Below are 24621 nucleotides of genomic sequence, written 5' to 3'. Positions count from 1 at the left end.
GGAGACATTCAACCTATTTGATTGGGGGCACACTGAGTCTTGCATTATAATAATATATGCCATTTAGCTGACGCTTTTATCCAAAGCGACTTACATTGCAGCGAGTGCATACATTTCAGTATATATGGTCCCAGCAGGAATCAAACACACAACTTAAGCGTTGTTACCGCCATGCTCTACCAACTGAGCCACAGAGGATCATGAAATGCTCACGATTTAGAAAGAGAAGTGAGATGCCCACTTTGACTCAATAAAACTGTACATTAGCAGCAACTTACTGTAGCAGGTATAAGGCTACGTCACGTCAGGCCACTCCCAGAGACTTGGTCTTCATACCTGGACACTTCCGCAAGACTGTGCAGGTAGTCTGGAGTCCGCCGATATCAACCATATCTCTTGCAGTCTTCGAGAACCGTGCAAAATCCTATATTTGAATCAGCATGCATCTTTCGTCAGCGTGTGATCGTTTTGTTGTTGTTGAAATGATAGTCTTTCAAATATGCAATTCAAGAACATATGTTGAGTCAAAGGAGTAACATTTTAAGCAGTGGCATCGAGCAACAGGTGAGTCGCGCTTGCAGCACCTTTATGTGTGACTTGATTAAAGGGAATTGTTGTTTTCAGCAAGACATGAGATTGAGATTTGTATTTGTTTATGCTGTGTCCAGTATATGCAAAATGTATAGGCCTGCATTGTTATGAATTTGCTGACTGTATCATGTATGGTACTGTATGTACTTTACACTACAACCCTACTGTAGGTGCAATTGGTAAGATTGCACTGACATGCACTATGTACGACATGGCTGTCAGAAACGAATATGATGTCTTTTTGAATGATATAGGGCCTATATGGTATAGGGCCTTCATTCCTATTGTCTCAAATGGCATAGCCCCCTTATAGGGTAACACATATACAGTAATATTAGTACATATGATAATGAAAAATATTTTTTTCAAAAAGATTTCATGAAATGTTTATGTGCAGTGAGAAGGCATGCATGTATGCGTTATGGAATGAACCCTAGCCTATTGTGTACATTTCCTACACTTCTCTGTGGGTCAGTGCGTGTAAGAATGTCCTACTGTACCTCAGTAAACAAGCTCTTAGTCAGAGGCCTTGGAGACAAGATTCCTCCTATACCAACTGCTTGTTTCAAAGTCCATTACCAAATGTACATTACCTTTGGATCACTTTGGTGTGAACATTTTGTAATGCTCAGGTCAGTTCACTGTAAAACGTTTCACTAATTGATACAAGGTCATTTTTTCTTCTTTGGCCCTGTTATGTAAATGGTGGCTAAATAATTTGCAATCCAAGTTTTCATTGTGAAGTGACAACTGACAATAAGTACAGATGAACAGTTACCACCATGGTTCATTACGTTACACATTCAAAATTACCTGTGTCGGCCCAGTGTGTACATACAGTACTATTGGTTGTGTCAATTGTTTTCCCATTATAAGTTTTGTTGCAAGTAAAAACATGACTTGCAGCCTGAGGCCAGAGCACATGTTTGACCAGGGGCTGATTAAGTAATGTGATGGTGTCATATCCCTTTTCAGAGCTCAACACTTGTCAGGGAGAATGTGGGGAGAAGTTGTGACACTTTATTTGTTGCTTTTTCTGCCTGAAGTGTTGGAATGCACTGGTAAGTAACCCAGGGTAGTTGTATTACTGTTATTGCTAAGATATATTTAAATCTTGTGAGATAAAGATTTCTCATTGTGATTAGAATATGTTTGATCTACTTGCTGCTGTTTAATTCTTTTAAATATTACTGGGATTGAATATGTACATATGTTTATATAATCACAATATGTTTCACAATGTGCAGGTAGATAAGCATGGGCTAATGTCCATCTGTCCACCTGTCTGTCTAGGTGTTTCTCCCCCAGGGAAACCTGTGCTCATCAACTGTAGATCCCCTGAGAAAGAGACCTTCACATGCTGGTGGGAGCCTGGCTCTGATGGGGGGCTAACAACCACCCACCAACTCTACTACCAGAGAGAAGAGTTAGTAGCACCCATTTATAACTTCAATTTCTGCTGTTATTGTTATGTTGTATATTTTCTACAAGATGCCTTTTCTTGCCAACCGATGGTCCTACAGACTGTGGAAAAGTACCAGCTCTTCATACTTTACACATGCATGTTCAGCCAACTGAACACACATCTTAGCCACTGAGCAAGTTACCCCAGACTGATTAATTCCACTAGAGCAGTCAACTCTGCCTTGCATAAGCACATCAAAGTGTTCACATAGAGTATGTTTTACATTTAGGTAACACTTTACTTAAAGCCGACAGACATAATTGTAATATCAGCCATATTACTTTTCTATAAGCATGTATGGGCATTTGTACTATGAGATATGTCTCTCTACTGTATGTTGCCAATTTGTTCAGATGATTTGAGATTACTGATAATAACTCAGGATTATTATGAAATGATAGGAGGAGATTATAAGAAGGATACTGTGTATGCACCAATGACATGGATGCATTTGAATGCATCATGCCTGTTGGCTTAAAGTTTTACCCACATTTGTTTGACAACTTGACAGTAATACCTTGGCCTGAGCCTTTAGTCTAGCAAATAAAAATAAATTAAAAAAAACATTCACCCCATCAGTGTCGCTAAAGGTTGTGTTTGTTTTTATGCAGCTCTGATGGAAAGTACGAGTGCCCAGATTACCAAACAGCAGGGAAGAACTCCTGTTACTTTGACAAGAGCCACACCTCCATATGGGTGAACTACAACATCACGGTCGTGGCCAGGAACACTCTGGGCAGTACTGTCTCTGACCCGGCCGAGGTGGATGTCATGTATATCGGTAAGTTGTTCTCTCTGTATTAGATCTGCTGTTTACATGCATTTACGTATCAATAGCAATGTGATAAAGTGACATCTTAGTTATCCAGAACTGGTAAATGTGCTAATATGCAGTAGCACACCTACTGTACACACAGTGCACCCTTTGAAAAACCCATTGGGTTCCATGTTGAACCCATTCCACAGAGGGTTCTAAATGAAACCCAAACTGATTCTTCAAAGGGTGCCCCTGCAGGGACAAATGACGATCCCTTCATTCTCCCTGAGTGACTTGGGAGAATGGAAAAGTACTGACTGGCTTGGACAAGGAAATCACCTGCGCTAACCTGAATAGAATGAGGATTAGCAGGTTTGAGAAACTTTGTAGAACTTAGATCAAATTCTGTACCGTCTTGTATGTGGTTACAATATTCCTGCTCTTTAAATTGGATCAATGCAAAGAAAAAAATCCTGGTAATTTAAGTGTTATTTTATCAATGCAGGTTGGAACTGCATCTGGTTATGTTTGTTTTTCCTGCTCAGGTATATGAAATGAAGCAAACTAACCACTGAGAAACAGTGAAACAAAATACTCCAGTGTTATCTGGCTTCTAATGCACTCCACTCTATGCACCTTGAGATTTTCAGGGAAAAAGTGTGTTACAAATAAAATGTATTATTATTATTATTATTACTAGTCTAAAATGATTTACATTGATTTGCAAATATGTGTGAGGAACATCCAGACCATTATTTCCACTGAATTAGAACATAGGTTTATATTCACTGTATATATAGCTTGAGAGTACTGAGGCTCTACAGAAATAACTGTTCTATTGGAACTCTGGCCCATGCAGTCCAGCCCAACACTCCAGAGAATGTGACGGTGTCTGTGGTGGAGACCGATGGAAGTCCACACCTGCTGGTGAAATGGGAGCCCCCTCACGGAGCAGACCTCCACTCTGGCTGGATCACTCTCACCTCCCAACTACGTGTGAAACGACAGAATGAGAAGGAGTGGGAGGTGTGTGTAGGACACTCTAAGCAGACAGACAGAAAATAGCAAGAACTAATCCCAGCCTAAAGTCTCAGTTATTCTATTCATCATGACATCTCATCAATGTTAATGAGTAGAAGTTGATAGTGTTGTATGTCGTGTCAATTCTCCCATAATTAACTATAACATATCCATTCAATCTTGGTATAATATTTCGGTCACAGGAACATTTGTCAGGAAAGCAGACCCAGTTTAACATCTACAGTCTCTACCCGGGGGAGGTCTACATGGTGCAGGTGCGCTGTAGTCTAGACCATGGCTTCTGGAGCGAGTGGAGCACCACTACATACAGAGAAGTCCCTGACTGTAAGCTTATTTACATGACTTATTCACATATTTACTTAGCAGACTCTGACACTTTATTATTATTGCCTAGCGAGCCTAGATGATCATTTAATAGTGTGTTTTGTGTTTATATTTTAGATACCCTGAAGGACAGATCAATCTGGATTGTGATGGCTGTCTTTTCTGTTTTTATATTCCTTGTGGTGACATCTACCTTGGCCATGAAGAGAAAATAGTATGTACTTTGTACATGCTACACGTCTGAAATTAATTACAATTACTTTCAGACGATACAAATAGTGAATTATTTTTCTCTCTTTATTGTTGCAGTGTAAAGCATTGTCTTCTACCTCCTATTCCCGGTCCTAAGATAACAGGATTTGATACACAACTCCTCAAGGTATTTTATAGTGTTATAGTTTATAGTGTGCAGTGAATAGACAAATGTGTTTGTTAATAGAGACAGACAGTACATATACTGACACAGTCCACTTTTAAAGAAAGTGTTTTCCTCAATAATAATTTCATTCGCTACTTTTCCAGAGCGGGCGGTCAGAGGACATCCACAGTGCTCTGTTCAACAAGGGCTTCCCTCCTACGGTGGTGGCAAGTAAGGACCAGCTGATGGAAGATCTGGTAGTGTTTGACAGCGATGAGGAGCTGACACTGGACTCTCAGAAAGGCCATACAAGAAAAACGAACTCCTTGGATATCTGTCAACTCCATCTTTGGATTGAAGCGAATATTAAGGAACTAAATGTGGATGGGAACAGACAGACCATAAAGAGACATGGAGGCCAGGATAACACTCAGGACAGTGTTGAGTTTACCTCAGGGAAGATCAACACTATGTCCACAGTCATTAAGCCTCACCCATCTGCTCAGAACAGTGTCACTGATGTGCCACAGCAGGGACTTGTGTCTAGCAAGTATCTGTCCTCTAGCTACCATAAAGACCTCTGGGAAAACGCATCTGGCAAACATACTAACTACAGGGGAATGGCGGTCAGACGACAATCAAAATGTGATAATGAACTCAATATTGACCACAACACAGAGAACGTGGTCACTTCCTCTAGAGTCAGTGGTTATGTGGACGTTCAGAGACAGAAAGAGAGCATCCAAGTGCCGGTGCCTGAAATGGATGAGAGTCAAGAGGATTACAGCAAAGTGAGTGGGGTGGACAGTGACAATGTACTATTGCTCCAGAGAGATATTGTACCCCTGGATAGCACTAGTACTTGCAAGGAGGTGGGGAACCAAGCAAAGTGCTCTTACTGGAGGCCAAGTAAACCTCATATAGCAATGCCAACAAAAGAAGGAGTGCATATCGATCTTAATGGATATGTGGAAACTTCATCAGCCATCTTGTGAAATGTAGTTTTTTTTAAATTTTTTATTAATGGTTGGGACATTTAGCAATTTAGCAAATGAAAAGAACAAGGAAACTTAATGTCTTAAGACTCTTCTTCAAAATGAGACTGAATGGCCACAGAGATGACGGCTGTTATGTTCCTCAGGATATTGATTGTATCTATATATATCATATACTGTAGATCAGGGAACCACACCACCTATACTGTTTACCAGGACACTAAGGTTGAGGTTTTTTTGTTTACTTGAAATTACTTGGGGGAAGAAAATGTGATTAGTAGAAAGTACCATTAAATAATCTTGAATTGGGTGTTTTCAATACAGTCAAATTCCAGTTAATGCATGTATACTTTATTAGGAACACTATACTAATACAGGGTAGGGCCTCCCTTTGCTCTCAAAACAGCCTCAATTCTTTGTGGCATTGATTCCACAAGATGTTGGAAACATTCCTTTGAGATTCTGGTCCATGATGACATGATTGCATCATGCAATTCCTGCAGATTTTTCAGGTGTACTTTCAAGCTGTGAATCTCCCGTTCTACCACATCCCAAAGGTGCTCTTTTGGATTCAGATCCGGTGACTGGGAAGGCCACTGAAGAACACTGAACTCATTGTCATGTTCATGAAACCAGTTTGAGACGACTTTTGCTTTGTGACATGGTGCATTATCATGCTGGAAGTAGCCATTAGAAGATGGGTAAATTGTGGCCATGAAGGGATGCACATGGTCAGCAACAATACTCAAATAGGCTGTGGCATTTAAGAGATGATTGGTTGGTATTACCAGGCCCAAAGTGGGTCAAGAAAACATTCCCCCACCATTGCACCACCTCCACCATGAGAAGGTATACAGGTGTTCCTAATATAGTGCCCAGTGAGTGTATATGTCTGAATCAGGGAAAATAATAGGGGAAACATAGAACATGAATGCAATTGTTCTGACATTTAAATTATAATACAATAACCACCAGTTCTGCTAAAAAATACATACTCCACAGAGGTCATCATTGCTAGGAGTCCATTACTGAAAAAGTGGTGCACAAAAAGTAAAATTAGTAAAGAGTACAAACAATTTCTGTAAATATATTTTACTGGTTGTAAGAGGCATTTACATCAAAATTCACCATATCACTTTTGATCATTATTGATCACTACTGGCAACCATATATTTCATTGTTTGTTACAGTACAAATCTGTTATAAATTATTAATAACTAATAAACTATTATTTGCTCAGAGTACGTTGCACATAAAATCAACAATAATTAGTGGGATCCAAATGATGTCTTTATTACAAGAAAGTAACAAAGACATTAAATGATTCATAAGCAACTTTGACAGGTCAAAAACAAACAAACAAAAAACATTGGGTCTACAGTACTAAGCAGTACAATCATAAAAAATAAAGTTCTCTTTTGTCTTTCCAGGGGGTAAACATGAGTAGTACAATCATTTTACCAAGACTTCATAGTGGTTGCAGTTAGCTAGTGTTGTTTGTTTGGCTAATGTCAAAGACACAGGGATCCCAGTGTACGACAGCAGCTTGTTTAACTCATATAGCTTTAAACTCTGAGGCAGAAACATAATGCCACAACACGTCATTAAATCTCAACTGATTATGAACATGATTGAAAAAGAGAAAAACAAGAGACAAATTTTACCACAAAAAAAAAAGATGGCGACAGTTTCAGTGGTATTGCCATTTCCATACAAAGACCAGAATGTGGACCTCTGCAACAGAATTCTAAAGGCCACCATGTCTCATCCTTACTTCACAGATATACTTGAATGATTGCAATCCATAAACTGTAGGCACATTAGGTACATCAAACAAACTCAAAATCTTTCAGGCATTTCCATAGAATCAAGATGGATCATGTGATTGGTTTGGTCCCAGGAAATAGATCAACGTGGATCTCTTTGTCTCCATAGGTGTTTCAGGTCGCCAACAGTACATTGCATTCATGCAGTGCACCAAATCTCAAAATCTTTGGAGATATATTTAACATCTTAGGATCCCCATCAATATTAAACACAGCCATCGCAGCTCTATTGCAATGTGGGTAACCTGGAACACAACCATAGTGTGCTGTCATTTCAAGGGCTACATTCCAGACTGCCTACATTGCAGTTGCACAATAGGCCTTGATAGGTGTTTAAGATGTCAGTAACCACATCAATATGATATAGCAATCTGCTGTGCTGTGACGCCCGACTGCAATGTACTGACGTCGAACGTAACCATTGGTTAATTTGTGCAGCATCACTGCTTCGCAGACAGTTTGGAACGTGGCCAAGTATTTCCATCTGGACTGATTGTCAGCACTCAACTGGATTAGGTGCGAGCTCCTTCATCATTAACTCTTCTCATCTTCATCTGTCTTGTCTTTGGAGTCACTCACCTTGGGGACGGAGATAAACTGCTCCTCAAAGTTTAAAAACTTGTGATTACATTCCTTCTCCAGCATTTTCTTCCAGAGTTTTACTGAAAGAGAATGAAACAGAATAAAATAATTATACAGTAGTATCACCATTGAGTTAATAGAGTATGTCATAGGCGTATAACTGAAAAAGGCTTCGTTAGCTACAGTATTGTAGCCATTTACATTATTCTTTCTGAATCTGGTTCCAGTTAATCTGGTCATGCAAGCATTAGGCCAAAGCAAAATTGATGAGGAAATCTACTTTCTTCACTCCACATCCAAGGAAAATGTCAATGAAAGAGTCCAAGTGTATGAAAGTGATTCCAAGCAAACTCCACAATAGAGTTTTCTATTAACTACATTACCTATGACAGAAGATGACTCTTTTTTTTTTTTTACTCTAGATGGTTAACTTACTGTACTCTGGTTCCTCCGTTGCTGACGAGTCTGTTGGTGGCTGTGGCTCGGTATTCGGCTGATCCTCAGGGTTCTCCTGTTCTTCTTCTTGTGACGTCAACTCCAGGTTCTCAATCATGACCTCATAGGCCCCCCTCGCCACGGATGACAGCTCAATCATTTTGTGATAATGGTCCTATATGTAAAAGACAAGATGTCTACTCATCCCAGAAAGACAAAAACATGCCCCACTACAGGACGATCATCATTGGTTGGGGACACACAGTATACTGTATGACTCTTATCAGATATAGCTATAATGAAGCTCTTGGGAAAAACCCCCAACTTTGATCAAGTTTAAGTGGTGCCCACCTGTGCTCCGTCGTAGTTGAAGATGCCCACCAGGGTGACGGGCACGGCCTTGTTGACACAGCGGCCCAGGGCCTTCCTGGAGAGGGCGAACACAAAGGGAATGCCCTGCTCTCGACATGTGTCGATGATGTTGTGGAGAGCTTCATCTAGACCGCCTGTGGGAAAGAGTGTACAAGCATTTTAAAAATCTCACCACAGGTTAAACAGCTTTGGGGTTATACACTGCAGACACCGAAAACCTGTTCCAACTCTAACAGTCGTAGATGCTGACTCATCTGTGCGGTTAAAGTCAATTTCCTGTCCTCATGTGTCATAACATTCTCCTAGCATGGTGTGTTGAATAAAGAGGTAGCTAGTGCTCTTGAGACCTTCTGAATTGAGCAACCAGAAATGCATGCTGAAGTTGTAGTCTCTCATATGGAACTGTACCTTTGGACTGAATGCGCTCGCAGTTCGGCGAGATGATGACACACTTGACCTTCTTCAGTTTCAGGTGCTTGAGGACCTCTCGCAGGCCCATGACCAGACGCCTCTTCATGCGGGCCTTCATTGGGTCCTTCTGGTACAGGCGGTCCTGGAAGCGCACTAGCTCCCTCAGCAGGTTACTCACACACTCGTCCACATCTTTACTCAGCACCTGGCTGCAGTAGCTGTGAGACACACACACACACACACACACACACACACGCACACACACGCACACGCACACACACACGCACACACACACAGCAATTGTTATGAGGTCAAACCAAACAAAACCATGCTCCGTTTCCCATTTCTGCACTCCGTTGTTGTTTGTGTGTGTGTGTGTGTCTGTGTGTTTATTATCTCCTCTTGAGAGTTACGAGAGTAAGAGTTAAGTACAGAACACTGAACCATGGTGGCTTACTCTCTGAATTTCCTGCTGTGGATTTTGGGCCGGCTGGGAGGGCAGGGCTGAGACGGGACATTTTTTTCTCCAGTTTCCTCAGCGTCCTTCTCAGTGTCCCCCTCTGCCTCGCTCATCTCAAGCCCTTCCTGCTGATCTTCCTCAAGCCCCTCTGGAACAGTTGGACTGCCCCTTTCATCTGAAGGATCTGAAAAGTACGGTATTGTCATTATAAGCAATGAACACATACAGGTTAACATTGTAAAACCAACCAACATTTACTCGACACATTTGTAGATGACCAACAGTAGGTTATTCTAAATTCTGATGGAAGTCCTCTAAGCCCAAACCTGTCGAGTCATGCTGGTCTTGATCTGCGTCAATGGTTTCACACAGTTCCTCTGTCTCTTTGCTGTCTGCTTTTGACTCCTCACTTGAAGGGGCTAATCCTCTCTCCTCCAGCAATCGGTTCTGTTTCCTCTCTTCCCTTTCCTTCAGAATGACCTGCAGATTGTGGAGAAATATATATGCATAACTAGGGATTATAATGCATGTGGACACCCAAGGACTGCAAGACACTACACCATAACAAAGCCTTATACCGTACAGCAAAGTTCCAAGGAAGCATTGAATGAGAAGAAGAAAAATAAAATATTCTATAACTGAAAAAATATAGCTAACACAAAAACAATACAGTCCTTGTATATCTCTAGATAGCTGGATCCCTACATGAAACTGACCCGTTTCAGAGGTGTGGGTTTCTTAGCTTTGGGAACCTCTCTCTGCTTGCCCTTCTTCACCAGTGGGCTAGTGGAGTCCAGGGGGTTGTGGGCGATCTTGTCCTGCTGCCATGGAAGCTTCTTCTGGAGAGGCTGGTTCTTATGCCCAACTGGTAGTGACCCACCAACTAAACAGTAACGAGACAAGATGACAAGATGAAGACAAGCCAACATAGCTAGCGTGATGCTAAATGAGGGTTTGGAACCTTGCTATGGAGGAATTAGGTTGTTATTCCTGCAGACTGAAATGACCTGAAAGGATGACTGGTTTGGTGTCCTGCTTGGTTTTCTGAGATTGTTGTTGTTTCTTCTCCAGAACAGCCAGCATGTTTCCAATGTCCAGCTGGACAGGAACTTTGCTCTTCTTCCCACTGGTCTTCTCTGATTTCTGATGATGAGAAGCAGATATCAACTGACCCATTTGGACAAACTTGCACAACCAAGACGAAGCAGGTATATTTGGACAAATTCTATTCCTCTGAGATGGTGAACAGAAGCCAAAGTTAATGCATTTATTTTTTTATGATCAATCAAATGAACCATCAATGTCTTGCCAACCTGTCCCTTCTTAGTCTCTATGGGGAGAGTTTTTCCTGCAGTGGCTTTGTCCTTGTTTTGGTCACCTGGCTGAAGTCCAGTTCCTTCTCTATGACCCTCCTGGACCAGAAATAGAAACCCCATTTAAGGAGCTGGTCAGTGAGCTGGTCAGTGTTCATTCAACACTGAGGAGGACAAGATTTGATTTGGGATGTTTCTTTTAGTTTTTTCCTTACCCCATTGCATGGCTTTGCCATGTTACTGTTGACTATCACATTTTGGCCTTGCACTTTGGGTGTACCAGCAAAGGCAACAGCCAGGTCTGGAAACTCTTCTTCATCCTGGGATGAAACATGAAAAACTTACTGCATATGGTTGAAAACATAAAACAATACATACTTTAACAAGTATTTTACGAGAGACTATTTCACCTCAAACTTTGGTGGCTCCTGGTAAACCTGTTCTGCCGGCTCCTCAACCTCAGCATCTCCATCTGCAACTTTGGATTTCTTCTTCTTTTTCTTCTTCCTTTTCTTTTCAGAGGCTTGATCCTCTTGCACAGGCGCTTCCTCCTTCTAAGCGAAGGGTCAAGAGAATAGGCCAAAATGACAGAAACATCTTGACTGACTCAAGTTTTATATTGGCAATTCCGATCGCTCTTGAAAACGTTCAGACATCTGGGGCCATGTAGGCCCCTGTAAGCTTGATGTCCTGCAACATTAAGATCAGCTAGACACACACCTGGGAGCGGGTACTGGCGTTGGTCTTCTCTCTTGGGGGGGCTTTCTTTGGAGGCTGTGAGGCCACATTGGCCCAGGAGGTCACTGCTGAACCACCACTCTGGGAAACGGCCTCGGTAGGCTGAACTACACGGATCAAGTTCTACGTTTAGCATACTATCTTACAATTACAGCACAGACCTTTGTGTTAATGTTATTAATTCATGCTGAATGCAACAGGTCCAGTACCTTGGATAACGGGAGATGAAACTTTGCTGTCTTCACTGGAGGGGGTGCACCGACCGGGGTCATTTCTTTCTCCTTTTTTTCTTGGAGCAGTCTACACATTCAGGCATTGACACATGACATTAACGATGGAATTGTTCGATTTCAAATTCAAACTTTTGGAGGATAGAGCCAAAAGAAGAACAAATGTTTACGGTCACATTACTTACGGAGTGCACTGTATAAGTGAGAGACACATGAGTAAAGGAGCTTGATAGACCCACCTTAGGTGTGGGTGGTGAGCTCTGAGGATGGGCAGGGTGGGATGGGGGAGCGGACCCAGGGTGGGATGGGGGAGCGGACCCAGGGTGGGATGGGGGAGCGGACCCCCAGCATGTTCCAGGTTTCTGGGTGGGAAGTACAAGACTGCCGGGTGCCACAACACCCAACTCTGGGAAATCAGCCATTTTCACTTCAAAAGTTACATGTTCAATCTGCACAACTTTGGATCGCTCTGTTGAGTTTGGGGCAGACCTGGTCCCTCTAAAACCTGTAGATGGGGAAAAAAACAAAACAACAGCAAGAGTATTGCAATTGGTGTTTTTGTTTTAGGAACACACATTATGAAATGTTGTTGGTATAAGATGAGTGGGCCAACTCAGTCAAGTGCTCAATGCAAACCTGGTCATATTTTGAAAAGTTGATGCTGAATATGGCAGTGGTGATTCTAAATAAAACGTTATACGTCCTCTGTATCAATGCGTGTTGTGTAACTTAAAGGATTACCTCTTCTTGGTACATCCAGTGATCTCCTGATCGTGTTTTTATCCTGAGATGCAAAGTCAGAAGTTGATTTTGATGCCTGTGATTAAGTTTGGGTAAAAGATTTTAGGTTTAGATATTCATACTGAAAACATTATTGTGTATGTGCTGTACTGTGTATCATGTGGTAAGCAACGAGTGGATTTGACCTTTGTCTGCTGATCCCGTGTGGACCGTTCTCTAGGTGGGTATGCATTGGCCTCGACCCCTCTGGTGCGACGGCTGCTGCTATAGCCATGTCTGCTCTGTGTGTCTCCTTGCAAACATTCCGTGGTTGTTGGCCTCTGCCTGGGTGTCTTCCTGGAGTCATCTGCTTCACTAGACTGAGCCGTCTGGTTCCTAGTTGGGACATAACATTAATATTAACTCTGGAGTTACTTACAAATGACACATTCCAATGATTACAAGCTTGGGGCTTGACATTGATGTCTATGAATAAGTCCTACCTTCTTGCTCTCTGCTCCAGCAGATAAGGATTTGGTAGGGTCAGAGGGAGAGAAGAGGCTTTGAGTTGTTCAGGGGGTTCCAGTCCGCCTAACCTCTGTAGTTTTGGAACAAAGGGCTGAACTGCAGGTGACAGTTTGCTTTCCTGGACACATAAGAGAAAATCTATTTCAAGACATTTAAAAGTTGTCTGGTCAAATGTGATCCGACTGTAACGTCACTAAAATGTGATACTAACCCCTGACCCAGGTCTGCTATCTACCATGCTATGAGAAAGCAGCAATAATCAACATCATACATTAACTATAACTAATTGTCTGATGATCACAAACATGCTTGCTGTGCCTAAATTGCTGAAAGCTCCGACTTTAGTCAGCTGTCAACTGGTAGCTTGCTATGGTTAGCTAGTTGTTAGCTAGCTCGTCCAGCTGAGCTCGCTGTCTATCCTAGTGAAGTTCAATCGTCTACCAAATGTTAGTCTAAAAACAGGGTGACTACTTGCATCATTAATTGCACAACGGCTGTAATGTCTGCCTTCAAGTGTTTGAGCAAATAGTACAACCTTAGCTCGCTTAGCTTAGCTCACGCATTAATTTCAGTTACAAAACCACCCGCATACGTACCTTGTCCATCTTCAGTTTCGTGTTAATGATCTAAATAGTCATATTTCGGTCTCTTAGCTGGCGAACGTACTATACTGTGACTTCATTAATCATGTCAGCACTAGTAAGTCAAGGCAAGTCAACTTGTAGCGAGGTGTAGAAAATGCATGAGCACCACTCGATGGAGTTAAGAGTGCATGCACTAGCTGGCTGACATGTTTACATTCCGTGTGACCAAGACCAAACACCAACCTCCAAAAGACTTTTATTCTGAAGTCAAGACACACGCCATACAAAACTATAGTGGCAGCGCCACTGGGCGGTGTTGTAGTGTAAGATTAATTCACATTTTGTTGGGTTGGGGCGGGAAAAAGAAGGAGTTATATGATATTGCACACAATGGTACAATAAAATAATAATAAAAAAACAATATTGCAAACTTTAACCAAAATGTAACCAACCTTTTATTTAAGTTTAAGTACTGTGACAATAGGTCTTTTGGATAATCTCAATACTGATACATTCAATGTCGTGAGACATTGCATAACATCTTTACATTCTTTTCCCAGATCATTCATTGATCTACTTTGCTTCACTTAGTCATACACAAACTGTACCTCAAATGAATAGAATAATGTACATCATTACTGCGCTATTCAACCTTATTCTTATACAGCATACGTTATACTATCAAATGATAAAATACTGTGACATAAATCCATTATGAACCGTTAGCATATTCAAAATTTAAGCCAAAAAATAAACGATGGTTGAACCTGATACACATTGCTGTACAGGGATGGTCTGCGCTAAAAATGTTCACTTGGTCTTCATCGAGTGAAAATGCATAGGCATATTTGAATGCATTGAAATGTGCATTATTGGCTGGTATATTGGCTGCTGCAATCATTTCATTGTGTAAGAACCATGCCCCACTGAGCACCTCTTAATCTAAATTACTTTCTTCTACCATTGATCAAAATACAGTTTTACATATTAAGGCTTTGTGGTAAAAAACATAAGAACAAATATGTATAGTATCAAAAGAAATTTGTAAATGACAAAGTATATTTTTCCCCCCATGTAGCTTGCATTCCAAGCAAATGTAAACACTAATATAGAAACGATATAAAAAACAGAAGAGTGTGTCAGCAATCAATCGTCCTTATTCCTCTTTGATCTCTCCTAGTCTTCTCAATAAAGCCAGGGGTATGATGAAACAGGCCGCGCTGACAATAAAGCAGGTCTCTGCTCCTGCTATCCAGTAAACTGCAAAGCAAAGAAAGGTTCAACTACACAACATATACTTCAAATCTCTGTCCATAAATCCAACTGTAGTTGTGCTCTCAGATTAAAATATGACATTACTCACCTGAGGAAGCAACGATGGGGCCTACTGCTCGAGCCAGGGCCCCAAGACTGCGTAAGATCCCCATGACCGTGCCTTTCTGATTGGCTGAACCTAGAGGAAGAGGATTTTCAAGTTACACAATTACTCTTTTTTTTTACATTCAAAGATGGTGTGTGTGTCTGTGTTCAGTGTTATTTTATTTTTGAACATCTTACCATGATCAGAAACCAGTGTTGAAATACAAGGAACAACAATTGCAGCAGCTGTGACAGGAATGACAATGTATTAGAGAAGGACAGTCATCTCAGCAATATAAAGTACTCATTTTCAGTTGTGGCTTCTTTTTAAAACGACACATTTACCTTTTCAAATGAGTTTTGAATAGGAGTCAACTTACCAAAGGAGTATAACACCAACCCAAGGTAAAGCATCTTCAAATTCCATGCCAGTCCGATGAGGACAAACGCTGGAATCAGTGACATGACTGCCTGAAATACATTTCACGGACACACTTAATGTGGAAAAAATTTAATACTTCAGTCTTAATATTCTATTTCACAGGCTTATCAACTTCAAACATATCAAACATTTTCCTGAAGATGAACCTATTTCCTAATCCATATGTAATGAGTCTACTGTATTTACCACACGAACAATCCTAATGTGGTGCCCTGGCTTGATTCTCCTGGCATATCCCCCTTGGATCAACGCCATGGTGATACCAATAAAAAAAAACATCTTTCCCTGCTGCATGCTGCAAAAAATAAGATATTTAGTTGAGGGGTATGTTAATGTATCTTTTTAGGTGCATACTGTACATTAAGCATATACTGTAGGAGTGTTGAGAACTAAATAGGCTGAAAGGTTCAGAGAAATCCTCCCTTGTTCCTTACCTTGTGAAGTGGAAACGTTGATGAGTGAGGAAACTCAATGTAAACTCAAGACCAGAGAAGAAGAAGAGGTAGCTGAAGTAGACCAGGCCCAACACTTTGAGGTTCTGCATTTCTGTTGTTCAAAAGAAAATAGGGGGAATTCAGTAAAAGGACTGTTGTTGAACATTGTAACCCAGTAGGGATATTAGTAAGATGTACAGTATATTTTCATGACAAGATATTGATGGGAATAGTGATTATGGTTGATTCATATACATGATGCATTAGTATAAGTGTTGCCTTCATCTCTCTGTCCACAGAATGATTTGTTTTGCCTTAAGCCAAGCTGTTGGTGCCATTCCCATACTCAGCATGGTACCACCTTTCCCTCAGGGTGGGCATCTGCTGCTCATATGATAAGACAGAGAGCAAGAGGGGGACTGAGCAAGGTCATTAGATTTGCTGTCTCTGGTACTTTTCCACTGCTTGTAGTTTATCTTAAAACTGAGGACTGGCCTTCAGCTCCTCAGAGATCCTTCCTACTTTGCTGTATCTCTCCCGACTCCTGTGATCTGATCTTATCTCTTGACCCCACATATCACACCTGAATCCAAGAATTCCTAACAATATACTAGTGACTGCAATTGACATTCAACAGTCATATTCATAGTGATCATACATGAATCAAACATTAGTGCTAATCTCTTTTATATTGTACGACCATTACATGAATCGGTACTCACTCTTTTTAGAGGGTGGCTCTTCCGTCCTGGTGACAGCGGAGAAATTGAACAGAGCCACCGGGTTAAGAAGATCCCCTGATTCCTGGGTCCCTGTGGAAACCTGGGACAGAGCGGTTATCATTAGTCGTGACAGTTCACTAATATTAGTCGTTATGTCAGGATTATAAACATTCTACTGGCAGAAGAGAACAGGAAGTGGTCAGGGCATGTGCTTTATGTTCACACCATACAATAAGGCATACTGCCAAGCCCCTGTTGGCAGTACCAACCCCTCACCTTGCTGTCCTTTTTCAGGGTCTCTGGCAGCATCACACAGATGAATAGTAGGTCAACAGCACTGATAAACAGAGCCAATAGAGCTGGAGCCTGGAAGAACACCTCCTCCTTACTGGAGTTGATAGCAAAATAGGCTCCCATCAATGGACCCACAGTGAACCCCAACGAGAAGGCAATCCCAATCATTGCCTAACAACAACAACAACAACAACAACAGCAATAGAATATGGTTACATTTAGGTTATATCACAACAATGCTGACAATGAGGGATCAGACAAGTGTAAATGTGCAATAGGGAATCGAATAACCTGTTACACACCCCCCCCCCCCCCCCCCCCACACACACACACACACACAGTCATCATACTATTAATTAAGATGTCATTCACTTTAGTATGGGCATAGGTGCCTACCATTCCTCTGTTTCGTGCTTTAGGGCAGGGCAGGTCAGCCACAATAGCAGTGCAGAGGCTCACATTGCCCTTACAAATGCCTCCTATCACTCGAGACAAAAGGAACATGGCGAAACTCTGGGACACGAACCAGACAGCATAGGAAGACATCAGTCCTAACTGGAACACAGGGCAACCAATCAAAACCACATAAATATGGCAGGCTTAAAACAAACATTTAACACAATGAAAACGGCAAAGAGTTTCACAAGTAAAGTGTCAGTATGTATTAAATGGCCATGACAAAATGACTGTAATAGAAAACAACTGAAATGTAATACTATACATTTCTATGACATTATACCCACTGTGGTAAGAATGAGTAGTGGCTTTCTGCCATGGTGATCAGAAGCAGCCCCAGTTAAGGGGGAAGACAGGAACTGTAGTAGAGAGAAGAGAGATCCAATCAGACCTGGGGAGTAGAATGTAGAGAGCATAATCAGTGTTTAGAAGATTTGAAAGAGGCCCTGTAAAACATCACATAAATCAGGAACCAACAACATTTACAGACTGTAAGTGTGTTTAATCTTACCCCCAAAGAGGACACTGTTGTATTTAGTTTCTATAGGAACACCGACAGCTTCCCTAAACCAGCCCACAACGCTCTGTAGTGACTGATATACAGTGTCCTGTTGGAAAAATATCAATTATCAAATGTCCAAATGAAGTAATTGGGGAAAACAACACATACTTGAAACAAGTGTCTCACCTAATGTTAGTTTTTATCACTTGTGCTACTAGATGTGTTATTCAGATTTCAACAAACAGCAATGATGAAGATTTAAATACATCGCTTTTTCAAGTACCCTACGTGCTCTTCAGAGGACTTATCTATTTTTACACTAATACTTACATACAAATAACTCAGATTGCTTATGTTTGTTGTCACCAATTCACTGTGTGAACTTTTTTTAAAAAAAGGTTATTTTTGAGTGGGGCAATCCCACTCTTATATTTAATTTTTTTTATTGAATAGAGATAGAAGAAAGACAGGGCATAGACAGGCGGTCAGTAGGTCATGGTGCTAGACCACTGGACCACCCCAGGCCACCACTGTGTGAACTCTTACCTGTGTTTGGCCATAGTGGTCCAGTATGGAGGGAAGCAGAGGTAGAATCAGGGTGAAGCCCAGCAGGTCCAGGAGCAGGGCAAAAAAAACAATGTTGATGACTCTTGAGGAGCCATTATTCTCTTGAGATTTCTTTTCACTTGACATTCCTCACAGGTCTTTCCTTACACAAAAACAAAGCAACGATTTTAGGGCCCATTAAATGCTTGATTTCACTATTCAATCACATTTTGTCAGACTCCAGTAAGTAGACACTATGAAAAAGTCAAATACAGCAAGCAATACTGAACTACACCTGGGAGCATTGAATTAATCAAAACCAATCAAATGAATTAGGGGCTTCTGGTTCACTTCAACATTGTAAGGGTTACATTTTATGATGAAAGTGACACATAGGGCATGTCAATGCTGGGTGTGCTTTATTGCTCAAGGAAGTTATAGTAACTTCCACTCAAACGTCCTTATTAGACGGTTTCTCTGAAATAGTTTACATACAGTAACTTCCTTCAAGTAAGCCTGCGACCGCAATTGTTTTACAGAGAGGGAGAGTTGGTTGTAAAAGTAGCTGTCTCATTGTTGCAACAGATTGAGGAGGTGAAGCAATAATAGTTCAAGGAAGTAGAGAATAATAATTTCGTCACTGTGACAGACAAAAAGCGCTGGTCTGCATGAAACACATAACTCACTACCGTTGATAATACATGTTTGATGAAAATACGTAGTGAACATGCTGACTACAATTTTTCATCATGACAGATCAATTGATAACACATACACAAAGTTAGTTAACAAGCCCTAGACTACGCAAACATCCTAGATTTCAATATTTCCCTAATATATTTATTAAAAAAAAACGTGTAAAACGATGTCAATGATATCCAAAGTTCTACTGTGATTGTAAATAGTTTACATTGCAAACCTACAATGGTGAGATGACAAGCGAGAACACATCATTCCGACATTTAGGTTACACGATCTAAAAAGACACGTATATCAAATGACAGTCATTGCTTTCGTTAAATCACCTACATTAGAGACATCAACTTGCGGAGAGCTGGCGTTGGGGATGTCTGAGTCTTGAAGTCGTCTATCTACCCAGGCAGCCAAACACTCATTCGATTCTGGACCAGGAAGCGTGTCCCGTTTCATTTGGGATGACAAGAATGTGACGTATGCGCACAGAAGAAAGGCCTCCACTGACTCAGGCAATGAACGCCCAGTTTGTTAACAATGATAATGCTTCGGTAATTGATAAGTGCAAAAATACCTTTAGTAAATGTATTAACATTTTTCCAATCTGATTAAACTGTGTTAGGTCTTTGCATATGTCTACTGGCTGGTCTTATCCCCCATTCCCAAATATTACAAATATTTACACCTTGATAATGCTTAGAATACTCATATGCCTTAACGGACTGATTCCCTGAATTTATCTTCTTGCGTTGCCCTGTTCCCTTTTCTATATTCTAAAGTGAGTTGTATTCACTTAGGTCTTTTGAGTTTAGGAAAAGTTGATATACCTATAATAATTTCATATTAAAAACTGCCTAAAAATAAAATGTATAATATTGAATAGGTTAAGAGTAGAATCATTTATTACAAAACATTTTAAAAAGTTAATTGGATCAACATATATACAAACCATCCAAAACAACATAAGAGAACCAGCTGTCATTCAAGCATTATATACAAAAATGACTGTCATTTCTCACAAGTATAATCAGAGGTGCAAACGGTAAACATACAGTAAGTGAAAATAACAATACATTCAATTCAATTTCACAATATCACTTAGCTTATCCAAAAGCAATCCTATGACAATATCTCTTATTTCTGTAACAGACCCTGTGTCCCAATTATCCATCATTTTCCCTGAAGTGTACATTTGGGGTAATATATCCCATGCTTTTAAATCTATGTAGGGGAGTGGACACGTGTATACTTCAGGAAAAAGGATGGAGAATTGGGACGCAGACATTCATCCTCATCAATTGCACATCCAGGCAGCTACATGCCATGGCGCATGACATGTCGTTCCAGTTCAGTGTTGTTGATGAAGGTTCGGCCACAGAGCTCGCAGGCAAACAGTTTCTCATTGCTGGACATTGGAATCAACTTCGGGGTTGTGAGGGCATCTATAGGACAAAACGCAGAGTTAGACACTACACAGGTTGTATCTCAAAAGGTGAGGAGAGGATGCAAGGAATCAAAGAGAGACTTGAAATTCTACCAGAGTTTGAATTTGGAACTGTTTCAACATTGAAATATTATAAATAAAGTCTGACTCTTACCTTTAGGTTCTGATGTGCTGCTATTTTCCTCTCCATCTTCTTCCCCCTCATTTTCTGGATTCTCGTCCCTCTTAGCCTTTTCTTCATGCTCTTCCTCCACTATAGGCACCTGCTCCTGGTTCTTATTGCACTGGTAGATGTTTTCTGTCTGCTCCTGCCTCTCAATATGACTTCTGTGCGTTTCCTCTTTAAGATACTCATTTTCAAGCACAGGCATCTCATGATACTGGTCCCCTTCTTCATCTTCCATCTCTTCATGCCCTTGGTTTTCCTCACAGTCCATGAATTGTTCCTCTACATCCACATTAGCATTGTTCTCTTGCTTCTCAGAGTATCTCTCATGAACGTCGCAGTCTTGAGCCACTCTATCTGTTGTCGTGTCATGGTCCTGGCACACATCTTTCTTATTGTTTGTCTCCTCCTTGTCCACCTCTCCCTCCTGGCTTTGCATCTTACATAATTCATTGTGATGTTCTGCAATGTTTTCTTCTCCATCATGCCCTTCATCGAATGGCTCTGTTATGCCCTCCTCTTCCTCCTGGCCTTGTGCCTCACATAATTCATTGTTTCGGTCTTCTAGGTTATCCTCTTTCTCCTGGCTTTCCTTCTGATGTAATTCACCAATTTGTTCTGCAACATTCTCCCCTCCCTCCTGCCCTACATCAAAAGGCTTTGTTATGTTCTCCTCTTTCTCCTGTCCTGACTTCTCAAGTAATTCATCAATTTGTTCTGCAATATTCTCATCTTCCTTCTGGCTTTGCTTTTCATCAAATACATTGGTTAGTTCTGCTATGTTTCTCTCTTCCTCCGGCCCTTCATTGATTGGTTCTGCCGTGTTCTCCTGCTCTTCCTCCTGTCCTGGCTTCTTGCCACATCTGTCGTTTGTTTCTTCATCTTCATTCCCTAGCTCTGTGTCACATTTCTTGTTCTCTTCCCAGTTCACCTTGCTAAGTCTGGCCTCCAGTTGCTCCAGATTGACCTGCCCCACAAGCTCATGGTTCCTCATAACCTATCGAAAAGAACAACATAAAACAGAACATAGTTACACCAAACACAGAAGGATGAAGGACTACAGAAAACATGATATAGGGTAAGGTGGTTCAGTATCAGCATTGGTAAAATAAATATTCAGTGTGACTATTTGTCAACAGCATCACTGTCCGATGTGGCGACTACGGAGTAGGAAATAATGCATTGAGGTGGTATAAGGAGAGTGTTCAGCACTAACATGGTGCTTTTCACACAGGTGTGCCTCCAACTCCCTCAGCTGTGTGCAGTCAAAGAAGCAAAGCCGGCATTTGTAAGGCTTGATGTCATCATGTTTGACCATGTGCAAACGCAGGTTCTCGTCACTGGAGCTGGTGAAGGTGCACTTATGACAGCGGAACACGATGCCCTGCAGGTATCGGGACAGCTTCGATCGACGCACCTCTATTGGAGCCACACGCTCCTCTGTGAGGGTAAGAAAATAGACAGAAAAATCAGGCTCAGCATAAAGTCAGGGCATTGTACATACAAAAAAGATGTGAAAGATGGTATAGTAGATCACATGAAGATTATGACAAAGTGTCAAACGAGTGCCTTCACTGTGTTGAATGTGTGAGACCTGGATTCTGCAGTTATTGTGTCAATATCAGGCATCTACCTACCACGATGGAGGAGGATGTGATCGATCATGTTGTTTTTGTTTTTGGTGTGGTAAAGGCAGAGAGGACAGCGCAGGTCCTTAAGAACTTCTGTTGGGCTGCTAGAATGTCCAGCGTCTATGTGCATATCCAACTTCTTCCTAATTGACGCATTTAGAGAAAAACTTAACACACTCTACAACGCTATGTATGAAGCATCCACCTGGTTAAGCATAAAAGATTGATATTCTTTGGACAATCATGGCATGAGTATGTCTGAGAGACAGCAAAGGCTAATAATATGCATTTGAGCTGATTCCACAAGTGAAAATAATATCTTACCTGAAGCCAGTGATAAATGAGCAGTCCTTGCACCTGAGGAGCCTTTTGCCATTGTGGCGATTCAGGTAGTGTCGACGGATACTCTGTATATGTCCAGTGGCGAAGGTACAAAACTCACAACTAAATAAGCCCTCTATGGTTGGCATGGTGGCTTGTGGGGCTGAAGGAGCCGAGGCCTTGCCCTGAGCGATCTGCCTGTAGTGATTCAGCTGGCGCTGTACATCTGGGGGCTCTGAGTACATAGGCTCTGTGAGGGGAAAGTATTAAATAGTATCCCATTACATTTAGCAGATACTCATCCTTGACCTTACATACAGGTAAAGTTTGGAGAAAAGGGGGGAATCTATGAATGTGTTTTTAATTGACCTGCCTGGTTAATGGTTAAATAAATTAAATAAATAACTATAACAAAGTAATCTTAAGGGTCAAAATGCAATAGTCAAGTCTAGTCAAGTCAGAGACTACTGAACAATGAACATGGTGGTAGAGGGCACTTGCTTTCAGTGAGAACAGCTTCCTGAGAATGTTCAGTCACTCCGTTGCCTTCCTGTGGTTCTGCAGGGTTAGAGGCCTCTTCATTTGGCCTCTGTGTGCTCTCCTTGTCCTGGCTGCTAGTCAAGGTGTGATTCTTGTCTGAGTACTCAGCTACTCAGACCAGACAAATACATTACAAGGTTTAAGATGTTATATCTCCCCTTTTTGCTAATGCAGTTAGAAACCTCAAAGTAAAATCTCAAATCTTAAAGTTTCTCACCTCCATGTGCTTTCAACAGGTGATTCTTTATGAGCCCAATGAAATTGGTTCTGTATGCACAGAGACCACAATGGAATGGTTTGACAGTCCCAGGCCGATAAGTAATATGCTGGTCAAAGCTGAGGAGACAAAAGCAGACAAGCAGTCAATTAAGAAGTGGATTTATCTAGATGGTTAATCATAGCATCAGAGGTACCGTTAAAAAAAACTAATTAAAATCACAAAACATGATAAATGTGATGGCTAAGAAGATGTGTTTTCATAGTTAACATAGTGCGGAAATATCTTTCCCTCTTACATTGTTGATGAGATAGAGTCTTGCCATTTGCCCAGCCTCTTGAGCGCAGCCATAGCAGCATGGCTACGTTCGTGTGAGCGCAAACCTTTCAAAGACATGAAAGATCGCCCACACTGGTAGCAAGGGAAACCGTCAACTTCTCCAGATCCCATCTCCGCTTCTGCCATCTCACTGGACATGGAAGGTGACCCCTGTGGACTCGTCCCCAGTGCAAAAGATTGTACTTTTGTCACATTCCAACGGGCCAATTCGTCTGTTGTCAGAACCTCAGGCAATTCTTGTCTTTCAAGCTGAAAAATAAGAGAGAAATTGTGGTTACATATATCAGGCCAAACAGCAGTCTTCATCCAGTGTTGTACTGGAACTATCTGCCAAACAATACAGTCCTATAGTTTGAATTTGACAAGTTCTGCGTCCCAATTCTCAACCCTTTCTACCCCCCCTATGAATTTAAAAGCATTGGTGTGAGAATGGATCTCATGCTTTTAAATACATGTGGGAGAGTGCAAATGTCCACACTTCAAGAAAAGGGTAAAGAATTTGGACATAGAATGTATTACATGCCACTTACCTTGACAGCTTTGGTCTTTGATTGTTCTTCATTTGCCAGCTTCCGAAACACGCCAGTATGGTGGTCAATATGGGAACAGAGCTCTTTCCTGCCCTGGATTTTAAGGTTACAGTATCCACATCTGTAGAACTCTGTGCCACCTTCGGAAGTACTTGAAATGGTAATAAAGTCCTGTTTGAAATCCTTGCTGTGAAAATGGGTATAGTGGATACTAAGCAGCAGAGGCGTGTTGAAATATAAGTTGGTGCACTTCCT

At 41.3% G+C, this 24621-nt stretch overlaps 4 protein-coding genes across 7 annotated transcripts; 1 reads left to right on the top strand and 3 right to left on the bottom strand.

Annotated features, from left to right (window-relative positions):
• Positions 1–34: 34 nt before the first annotated feature.
• prlrb (prolactin receptor b) lies at positions 35–5854 on the top strand. Its single transcript, XM_083672850.1, has 9 exons — positions 35–564; positions 1567–1652; positions 1885–2017; positions 2668–2837; positions 3673–3839; positions 4037–4178; positions 4296–4392; positions 4488–4557; positions 4701–5854. Exons 2-9 carry the CDS (start codon positions 1589–1591, stop codon positions 5529–5531), a joined length of 1674 nt encoding a protein of 557 aa, XP_083528976.1. The 5' UTR covers positions 35–564; positions 1567–1588; the 3' UTR covers positions 5532–5854.
• A 136-nt stretch (positions 5855–5990) lies between these two features.
• Positions 5991–13923, bottom strand: LOC310806662 (selenocysteine insertion sequence-binding protein 2-like). Of its 3 annotated transcripts, none has more exons than XM_083672847.1 (18): positions 13743–13923; positions 13122–13264; positions 12825–13014; positions 12640–12715; positions 12084–12403; positions 11878–11968; positions 11651–11775; positions 11341–11481; positions 11146–11250; positions 10931–11029; positions 10625–10760; positions 10334–10500; positions 9944–10097; positions 9615–9801; positions 9155–9375; positions 8726–8880; positions 8375–8549; positions 5991–8019 (listed from the first exon to the last, which is right to left on the bottom strand). In XM_083672847.1, the coding sequence occupies exons 1-18, from the start codon at positions 13749–13751 to the stop codon at positions 7892–7894; spliced, it is 2622 nt and encodes an 873-aa protein (XP_083528973.1). In that variant the 5' UTR covers positions 13752–13923; the 3' UTR covers positions 5991–7891. The 3 variants fall into 3 exon arrangements, with proteins under 3 accessions (XP_083528973.1, XP_083528972.1, XP_083528974.1); XM_083672846.1 differs by having other exon boundaries at positions 11341–11484; positions 13743–13922; XM_083672848.1 differs by having other exon boundaries at positions 11341–11484; positions 12138–12403; positions 13743–13922.
• Positions 13924–14167: 244 nt separating this feature from the next.
• LOC310807078 (major facilitator superfamily domain-containing protein 10-like) lies at positions 14168–19610 on the bottom strand. Of its 2 annotated transcripts, none has more exons than XM_083673363.1 (13): positions 19515–19610; positions 18486–18643; positions 17949–18045; positions 17725–17828; positions 17378–17536; positions 16964–17152; positions 16688–16787; positions 15966–16077; positions 15718–15826; positions 15470–15560; positions 15288–15335; positions 15094–15183; positions 14168–14990 (listed from the first exon to the last, which is right to left on the bottom strand). In XM_083673363.1, exons 2-13 carry the CDS (start codon positions 18630–18632, stop codon positions 14887–14889), a joined length of 1350 nt encoding a protein of 449 aa, XP_083529489.1. In that variant the 5' UTR covers positions 18633–18643; positions 19515–19610; the 3' UTR covers positions 14168–14886. The 2 variants fall into 2 exon arrangements, with proteins under 2 accessions (XP_083529489.1, XP_083529490.1); XM_083673364.1 differs by having other exon boundaries at positions 18486–18648; positions 19515–19595.
• Positions 19611–20067: 457 nt separating this feature from the next.
• On the bottom strand, positions 20068–23505 carry LOC310807123 (uncharacterized protein). The gene is made up of 7 exons (XM_083673436.1): positions 23498–23505; positions 23242–23351; positions 22744–22990; positions 22426–22562; positions 22005–22228; positions 20777–21785; positions 20068–20620 (listed from the first exon to the last, which is right to left on the bottom strand). The coding sequence occupies exons 3-7, from the start codon at positions 22983–22985 to the stop codon at positions 20493–20495; spliced, it is 1740 nt and encodes a 579-aa protein (XP_083529562.1). The 5' UTR covers positions 22986–22990; positions 23242–23351; positions 23498–23505; the 3' UTR covers positions 20068–20492.
• Between the last annotated feature and the right edge of the window lie 1116 nt (positions 23506–24621).

Source organism: Argentina silus (assembly GCF_951799395.1).
Source record: "Argentina silus genome assembly, chromosome: 7".
NCBI lineage: Eukaryota > Metazoa > Chordata > Actinopteri > Argentiniformes > Argentinidae > Argentina > Argentina silus.
Note: the sequence above shows the minus strand (reverse complement) of the source record. Positions and strands in the feature narration are given on the sequence as shown.